Genomic DNA, 9,786 nt, shown 5'->3' on the forward strand with positions numbered 1-9,786 from the left:
CACCTACGGGGTCGGCTCGGGGGCTGGAAGCCACCCCCTAGGACTCACGAAATCACTAGCCGGCTCAGCCATGCCGACCGCCAGGTCCGGAGCTTAGCATGCGTCTGTGGAACGAGCCTTACGCGTCATTTCCGTTACGTCCACTGCACGGCTCAGCCAACCACAGGCGGAGACGTCATTTATGAGCGCCGGTGAGACCTCCCTCATTGGCGGCGGATGGCGGGCTGTCTTTTGGGTGTATTTGATGTGCGTGCCTAGACTTGTAATCGTGACCAGTGTCAGCCACCGCGGATGGCGAGGGACCTGATTGGGCCGGCGCTGCCACCCGGCTTCAAGGCCCGCGGGACAGCGGAGGACGAGGAGAGGGACTCGAGTCCGGGTAAGCGGCGGCGTGCGGTGTGCCTGTTGTCCGCCAGAGCTATCTGGCCCGGCCTGCCCCTCGGAGGAAAGATCTGCGGCCTTATGAGGACTGAGGAGTGGACGCAGCCAGTTAGTTAGGCAACTAACTTTCCTCTCTAAGCTATAGCTGCGGTAGCTGCGGCGTGGAGACAGTGGGGGACTCCTCAGAAACCGAACCGTGGTCTGGTAATCATTATAAAGATGATACATTCCCATTCAGCGCTCAATGTGAACCAGATCAATACACAGTCATTTAATCTTCCTAGCCTCTGTCTAAGGAAAAGACTAGTATTTCTGCGTTACAGAGGGGAAACTGCCCTGGAGGTGCCCAGATCGCAGGCTAGTAAGTGATGGAGCCTGAGTTAGAAGGAAGCCGATCTTCACCTCTGTGCCTTATCGCCTTCCACTTACGAGACCCTTGCGGAAGATCCTATGCGCTCCCACCGCGGCCCTACCTGCATAGCCTCTCATTCTGTCACCGACTTAACACAGCCCGATGCTCAAATCAGTCCAAGTTTCTGCACGGTTCCTAGTTGCACGCTAGTTGCACTTCTGGACATACATGGCGAATTCTACCCATTCTTCAAGGCTCAACCTAAATGTCACCGCAAAATCTGTTCAAACTTTCCCAAGCCTAATAACGCCTTTCTGTTTACCATGGGGTTTTATTTTCTTAGTTAATTAATTTACATACTTTTTTCTTTTTTGGAGAGGTTTTTGTTGTAGGGTGCGTGTGCTCGCCAGAAAGACAGAGAGAGACAGAGAGACAGAAAGACGGCAAGAAATATTCTCTCGGGATCTTGGGCATGCACTTACACATCCTGGAGTGAGTTTAAGCCACCCGGTCCAGGACTCGAACCAGGGTCTACTACATGGGAGTCCAGCGACACAACCATTATACCAACTGCTGGTCCCTTAATTTACATACTTAATACTTTGTATTTGATTAACTTACCTACATTTTTAAAGGATGATTTTATTTAACTTTGTTTATTTAAGTCTAACCAGAGAGGGATAGAATGTGAGAGAGAGAGAGTGCAAAAGAGAAAGTGAGAAAGCAAACCGCCAGAATGGGGACTCGAACTACAGTTGACCATATGGAAGTCCAGCGCCCTTAACTGTCACGCCACCTCCCAGCCCCCAACTTACCTTCTTTTATCTGTCCTTACCATTGCACTACTACTCAATATGTACTAGGCAATTTGTATTTATCAAATAGTTTTAGTCTCCACCATGTAACCCTGTCACTCAATGTTTGTTCGAATTTGTAGACTGGGAATAACACTATGGTTGGAGAAGAGTAAACCAAAAAGACTAACTGCCCCACATCTTAATCTAATTTTCTTTTTTGGACTACCCAGAGGCCATGTTTCCACTAAAGATTTCCTTCCAGATTTCATTTTTGTTATATCTGTTTTTAAGTCATACTTTTATTTTAGCAAGAAAAGCTCCATTCAACCAAGGTTGAAGAAAAGTGTGGTTAACCAAGTTTCTAGTTGAAATATCATGTGGATATTGTTTCTAATTCACCTTATTTCCTGATTTTAAACCAAGGGAGGATTTGCAAATAAACAAGCACCATCTCCTAGACAGATACTTCTGTTATGATTTGATTCCATCATTCTACCAGCGTTTACTTCAGGTACTCCTTTCTTTGTCTAGTCTCTTCTGTTGGTTTCTTTTCTACTTTATGTATGTGGCATGTGTATATCTCCTTTTACCTTGAAGGAGTTCTGTCTGAACCTGCATGGCACATAAAGTACCTTGGTAGATATTTGGAATGACTTCACTTTCTCATCAAACTTTTCGTACATAGTATATCATTTAAAACATATAATACTCCTTTGCTATAACTTCATTCTCTTCATAACCTTCTGTACGGCTGATCCCAAAACAATTGCCAAAAAATGCTCACATACCTTTTTTTTTTTTTTTTTTTTGAGAGGTTTTCGCTACAGGGCGCGTGCGCTCGCCAGACAGACAGGCAGAGAGACAGAAAGTGAGAAAGCACCTGCCCGGGGGGATGGCCATGCCACAATCCCTTCTCCTCCATTCTCCTCTCAGGATCTTGGGCACGCACACACACACACCCGGCGTGAGTTTTAAGCCACCAGGTCCAGGACGCGAACCACGGTCAACTACGTGGGAGTCCAGCGACATAGCCATTACGCTAACTGCTGTTTCCCTCACATACCATTTTTTATCTTACTCTTATTCCTTTTGGACTTTTAAGAAATGTGTCAGTACCAATAGTGCTCAAACTAACTGTATCACACTATAAAAGCTCCCCTTGGGCCATCTGTCATCATCATCCTCATCAACCCTGCCTCATCATCCCCACTGCAACCAAAGGGTAGCAACTCTCTAGATATGTAAGTTTTGCATGCTTTATGTAAATGGAAAAATACAATATGAACTCTTTTGTAAGTGGTTATGTATTATGGCGCCAAGATCATTTTGAGAGAGTCATGCACATTATTCTGGGAGATTCATCCATGCTGATAAGAGTTAGTATAGGTTGCTTATTTCCATTGCTATATAGTAATCCATCTGGTGAATGTTCTGCAATTATTTTTCCATTTTACTCTTGATGGACATTTGAGCAGTTTCAATTTTTTGGCTGTTGCAAAAAATACAGATAGGCATTATAATACATGTTTTCTGGTAGACATTCCCAGCTTTCATAGTACTACCAGTTTACCAAAGTTCTCACCATGAGAATTCCAGTTCCATATTCTCACTAATGCTAGTTTTTTCTTTTCTTTCTTTTTTTTTTTGGAAGAGTTTTTTGCTATAGGGCACGTGTGCTCGCCAGACAGACAGAGAGGGACATAGAGACAGAAAGCAAGAAATCACCCCCCAGGGGGATGGCCACATCGCAATCCCTTCTCCATTCTCCTCTCGGGATCTTGGGCACGCATACACATGCACCTGGCGTGAGTTTTAAGCCACCGGGGCCAGGATGCAAACCGCGGTCAACTACATGGGAGTCCAGCGACATAGCCATTACACTAACTGCTGGTCCCGACTAATACTAGTTTTTTCTACCTTTTAATCTGGTGATTTGTAGCAGTATCTCATGGTAACTTTAATCTGCATTTCCCTGGTAACAAATGAAATCGACTATCTTTTTTTTTTTTTTTTTGGAGGGGTTTTTGCTATTTTTGCTATAGGGCACATGCACTTGCCAGAGAAGAGAGAGAGACAGAAAGCGAGAACTCAAACCCCCCAAGGGAGGATGGCCACGCCACAATCCCTTCTCCTCCTTTCTCCTCTTGGGATATTGGGAACATACACACATGCGCCCAGCGTGATTTTAAGCCACTGGGTCTGGGACTCGAACCGCAGTCGACTACATAGAAGTCCAACGACATAGCCATTACGCTAACTGCTAGTCCCAAATTGACTATTTTTTCATATGTGTTTTGACCATTGGATGTATATCATGTTCTTTTTGCTCATTTTTCCATTGAGTTGTCTGTTTTGTCCTATTAATTTGTACATTTCTATAAATAGTCTATATATGAATTTTTGTTTTTTGGAGAGGTTTTTCGCTATAGGGCACGTGCGCTCGCCAGACAGACAGAGAGAGACATAGAGACAGAAAGCGAGAAATCACCCCCCAGGGGGGATGGTCACGCCGCAATCCCTTCTCCTCCATTCTCCTCTCGGGATCTTGGGCACGCACGCACACGCGCCCGGCGTGAGTTTTAAGCCACCGGGTCCGGGACATGAACCGTGGTCGACTACGTGGGAGTCCAGCAACATAGCCATTACGCTAACTGCTGGTTCCCAATATATATGAATTATTTTTCACATAAGCATATTGCAATATATTCTCTAATGCTGTGGTTACCTTTTTATTCTCTAAGTATGTTTCAATGAATTTAAGTTTTCATTTTATTATATTCTGATTTTTAATATGTTTTTTATGATAGAACTTTTCGTATCCTATATAAGAAATCTTTGCCCTCTTCAAGATTGCCTGCTGTTGTATGTTTTCTTCTATAAAATTTGCAATCCATCTGGAATTGTTCATGGTGTGAGGTAGGGATAAAGTTTTTCCCACCCATATTGTTATCAGGTTTACCCGGCACCATGTACTGAACAGTCCATCCCTTTTCCATTGTACTATAATGTCACTTTCGTTACAAATTAGGTGACTATCTGCATCTAGTTTTTTCTTTTTGATTCTCATAAGATATATGTAAGATCTTTCATATTAGTAATTTTCTTAAATTGTTTAGAGAGAGGAGGCAGGAGAGAGATATAGGTATTTTTGACAAGATCTCACTAGGCTGCAATCCCTTGCCTTGGACTTCCAGTTAGCTAGTACCACTGGTGCATGCCACCATGCTCAGCCTTTTCAGGTTGACTTGGGATCTGAATCTGGTCCCCCCCCACTGCTTGTGTCCCCAGCCACACACAGCAGTGTCCTACCACTTGCTCACCATAGCTGGGCCAACCATATGAGCCATTTTTGCATGAACAGTTCAGTGGCATTAGGTACATTCACATCGTTTTGCAACCATCACCATCATTCAGCTCCAGAACTCTTTATCTTGCAAACCTGAAACCCATCCCCATTAAACAAAAACTCTATTCTCCTCCTCAAGTCCTGGCAACTGCTTTTCTACTTTATTTTAATGTGAATTTGACTGCTCTAGATCCAGCAAATAACAGGAATCATATAATTTGGCCTTTGGTGGCTGGCTTATTTCACTTAACATACCTTTAGGCTTCACCCATGTTGTAGCATGTGTCATAATTTTCTTTTTTTTTAAACATTGAATAAAATTCTATGTATGTACATATTGTATAGACTACATTTTGTTTCTCTGTTCATCTGTTGATAAACCCTTGGGTGGCTGTTGTGAAGGATACTGCTGTGAGTGGGGCATGCATATCTGTTTGAATCCCTGTTCTCAGTTGTATTAGTTATATACCCAGAAGTAAAATTTCTAGATCATATGGCAATTCTATGTTAATTTTTTTGAGGAATTACCATACTGTTTTCAACAAAAGCTGTACCATTTTAACATTCCTACCAACAAGGAAAGAACAGTGTTTCCAATGTTTTCCACTTCCTCACCAAAGCTTGTTACTTTCTGTTGGTTTACATTTGTTTTTTGCTAATAGGCATCCTAATGTGTGTGAAGTATTATCTCAGTATAGCTTTGATTTACATTTCCCAAACAATTAGTGATGTTGAGCAACTTTTCATGTGCTTATAGGTCTGCATATCTAGTTGAAATAAATTCAATTTTAGGGTCTAATTTTTTTTCCTTTCTTTTCGTTTCGTTTTTTTTTTTTTTTAGAGGTTTTGACATGTGCTCACCAGAAAGACAGAGAGAGATAAAAGGCAAGAAAGCACCCCAGGGGGGATGGCCACAGCACAGTCCCTTCTCCTCCATTCTCCTCTCGGGATCTTGGGCACGCACACATACATTCCCAGCATGAGTTTAAGTCACCGGGTCTGGGACTCAAACCGCAGTCAACTACATGGGAGTCCAGCAACATAGCCATTATTGCCAACTGCTGGTACCTTAGGGTCTAATTTTTAAAGGTCTGTATAACAACGCTGTCTCCCCAATGCCTAAATTTCTAGTTGTCTAAAGATAATCATTATATGATATTCTGAACAATAAGCCTATGTCAAAAAAAAAAATTTTTTTTTTCAGAGAGATTTTTGCTATAGTCCATGTGCACTTGCAAGAGAGACAGAAAATGAGAAATAAGCCCCCAGTGAGGATAGCCACGCCCCTATCCCTTCTCCTCCATTTTCCTCTCAGTTGCGTGCCCAGCATGAGTTTTAAGCTTCTGGGTCCAGGACTCAAACTGTGGTTGACTATGTGGAAGTTCAGCAACATAACCATTACACCATCTGCTGGTCCCAATAATAAATAATTTTAAGAGTTGAGAAAAAATAATATATTTTGGAAGGGGTTGTATTTCATATTTATCACATTAGGAGATTTGTAGCATCTGAATGTCTCAAGAATGAGTTTTGAACTGAGTTCTGAAAGATTAGTAAAATAAATGAAACTACGGGGTGGAAGGGAGTTACAGACTGAGGGAACAACATATCTGAAGACTTAAAGGTAGGATGAAACATGATGGGCTTTAGAAACAAAGCTCCAGCCCTTCCTATGTGCCAAAACCACTGTGAGTGAGGAAGGACAGGGGCACACCTTCACTGTCTGCAGTTGTGCATTGAATTGTTTGGTAGTCTGCTCCACTGAGGCGAGGAACTGTGTCCTCACAGCTTGTAATTCCCAGCTCTCGTACTCAGCACAAAGTGGATGCTTAATAGATTTCTTTTGGCTGAGTATAGGAAAAAGTAGAAATTCCTTAAAAGAGGCTCATGATTTACTGAGGGAGTAGGGGAAGCCAGGACATGTATGAATGCAGTTAACCAAAGGCCTTTGTATGGGGCCTGGAAGGAATGTGATGGTCACTATTGTTGGGAATCCTTTTTTGAAAAATTGTATTAAATACATGTAACATTATCATTATTATTATTATTTTTGATAGAGAGATTTTTGCTCTAGGGTGCATGCACTCACCTGAGAGCTAGAAAGAGACAGAAACAGAATGCCAGAAATCACCACCAGGGGATGGCCACTCTGCAATCCCTTCTCCTCCATTCTCCTCTCGGGATTTTGGGCATGCACGCACATATGCCTGGTGTGAGCTTCAAGCTGCCAAGTCCAGGACTCGTACTGTGGTCAATCATGAGGGAATCCAGTGCTTTAACTGCATTAAAAATCACTACACCACCTGCTGGCCCCCACATAGCATTATTTTTTCTGTGATCATTAAAAAAAAAAGAAAACTAGGCTAGGGCCAGCAGATGGCATGGAAGTTGAGGCAGCTGGTTCCCACATGACCAACTGCAAGATCCAAGTCCCAGACCTGGTGGCTTGAAAACCACATTGGGCACATGTGTGTGCCCAGAATCCCAACAGGAGAATGGAGGGAAAGGGATTGGGACATGGCCATCCCCCCAGGGGAGTGATTTCTCTCTCTCTCTCTCTCTCTCTCTCGCAAGTATACATGCCTTATAACAAAACTCAAAAAAATTAATTTTAAAAATGAGGGCATATTTTCTTCTTTGATGAGTTTTATCTTTAGCTGCTTATTCTGTTTCTAAATTTGTTTTTCTTTCAAAGTTTATTCGTTTGCTGCTTTCATGAGCAAGGGAGAGCAACCAAGACTGAACCCTCAAAAAGATGTTAACACCACAGTCTCCCTCCCTCACCCCCCTCACGCCAAGTTTCAACCAGCCCCCAATCATGGATACACATGTTCCATGCACTCAGATACGAGCATTCAAAAGTTTCCAGATGCAAACCTGGAGCCTTTGGTGTGAATCAGTCTTGCAAAGCGTTGCATTTTACTGCTGCACCAATGTCTGGCTTCTCGTTCTAAAACTTATATCTTACTTGTTTCTTTAAAAATTCAAGATAAATTTTGGGCCCACAGGTGGTATAGTGGTTAAGGCAACAGATGCCATATGGCCAACAGCAGTTCAAGTTCCAGACCTGGTGGCTTACTTTCTCACTGGGTCTCTTTCATGAGCACACATGGCCTGTAGCAAATTTAAAAAGGGGGGGGTAAATAAAATTAAATTATTTTAAAAAGATCCGAGACAAATTTATTAATTATAATATGAAGGATAAAACATAATGAACAACTTTTTTTTTTTCTGGAGAGGTTTTTGCTATAGGGCACGTGCACTTACCAGAAAGACAGAGAGAGACAGAAAGCGAGAAATCACCCCCCAGGGTGGATGGCCATGCCACAGTCCCTTCTGCATTCTCCTCTTGAGATCTTGGGCACGCATGCACATGTCCTGGCATGAGTTTAAGCCACCAGGTCCAGGACTCAAATGGCGGTCAGCTACATGGGAGTTCAGTGACATAGCCACACTAACTGCTGGTCCCACATTTTTTGTTGTTTAATTTATGTGTTTATTTGTTTTTCTACAGGAGAGGGAGAAAGAGCAAGAGAGAGACTGGTACCGCCAACAGAGTCTTCATACCACATTTTAGCCCAGGCTCAGCCAGCCAGAATCACAGGCACACACATGCCTGGTGTGCACCAGGGAGACCTTGGGACATGAACCTAAAACCTTCCTATATTGCTTCAGGAATGCAGAGTGTTATATTATAGTGTGCCACCACAACTGGCCAAGGACAGCATGTGTTTAGACCACATTAAGCCTTCTAATTATTTAAACTGTATAAAAGAATAATGAAATTTCTTCTTGATACAAACTAATCCAAAATTAACCAGTAGCATCTAAGTGATAAATTACATTAATAGTACCTGCATATAAGGGAAAAAAAATAAGCAAAAGAGAAAGAAACCTCTTTCGTTAATATTTAGAATGAAGAAGATAGAATAAGCTAGTCACTAAGTGTGCAGTGAAATCCTCTAGTCTCCCTGTGGGGTCACATTCATTGAGATCAGAGGTCAGATATAATCCCCATTTATAGTGGAGGAAAATTTACATACCATGACTTTTTTCTCTAATAAATCCTAAGCAGGAGTTGAGATATGAAACCTTATGCTTACATTTTCCTTTTTATGCTCTTTAATCTTCTAAAACATGGTATGTTACAAGTTTAGCTATTTATTTTTTAGAGAGAGATTTTTGTTATAGGGCATGTTCACTTACCAGAGAGAAACAGAAAGCAAGAAATCACCTCGGGGGGTGGGGGGTGTGACCATGCTGCAACCCCTTCTCCATTTCCCCTTGAGATTTTGGGTGCACATGTACATGTACCCAGCCATAGATCCAGAACTCGAACTAAAATCTACTATGTGGGAGTCCAGCAATGTAACCATACACCATCTGCCGGTCCCATGCATTTATTTTCTAAAACTCCTTCTTTTAATGATGTATAGAAAAAATATTGAGAAAAAAAGACATCAAAACTTTAAGATAAATGTTTAGATTTTTTAAATTAATTTATTGTATTTTGAACATTTATTCTATAGTGGTTCCCCAAGGATAGGAAAAACATTTCAGAAATAGGCCAGTACTTCCAAACTAGCCCTACACCCCTGAACTGTACATTAGTACCCAAGTACCATTACAACACCACTACAGAAATTTTTAATGGCCATCTCAAACTTAAGAGTGAAAAATAAGCTTTTGCCTCTTCCCTCAAACCTCTTCCCTCCTAGTCTTCCCTATATTAGAGAACAGCATTTGTATCTACCTAGGCTGGGTTCAGACTGACTCATCCTCAGTTCTTTTTTTTAAGCCCTCATGTCTTATATCCAAACCATTAGCAAGTCCTCTTTGCCCTTTCTTCAAAGTATGTTGAACATCAAACCATTTCTTGTCAACTTCCTAACACATATCCCCTACTCTTT

At 41.9% G+C, this 9,786-nt stretch overlaps 1 protein-coding gene and 1 long non-coding RNA gene across 2 annotated transcripts in view; one reads left to right on the top strand and one right to left on the bottom strand.

The window, feature by feature from the left end:
* Window positions 1-195: 195 nt before the first annotated feature.
* GPALPP1 (GPALPP motifs containing 1) overlaps window positions 196-9,786 on the top strand; it is a 43,897-nt gene continuing 34,306 nt past the window's right edge. The window contains exon 1 of the mRNA XM_006166504.3: window positions 196-379. Coding sequence (XP_006166566.1) covers window positions 292-379 — 88 coding nt within the window. The 5' untranslated portion in view covers window positions 196-291. The remainder of the gene's footprint in view (window positions 380-9,786) is intronic.
* LOC102500573 (uncharacterized) overlaps window positions 2,586-9,786 on the bottom strand; it is a 52,365-nt gene continuing 45,164 nt past the window's right edge. Inside the window, exon 3 of the long non-coding RNA XR_337105.3 lies at window positions 2,586-3,019. This is a non-coding gene — a long non-coding RNA (uncharacterized LOC102500573). The remainder of the gene's footprint in view (window positions 3,020-9,786) is intronic.

This window comes from Tupaia chinensis, unplaced genomic scaffold (assembly GCF_000334495.1).
Source record: "Tupaia chinensis unplaced genomic scaffold, TupChi_1.0 Scaffold144262_1, whole genome shotgun sequence".
Lineage (NCBI taxonomy): Eukaryota > Metazoa > Chordata > Mammalia > Scandentia > Tupaiidae > Tupaia > Tupaia belangeri.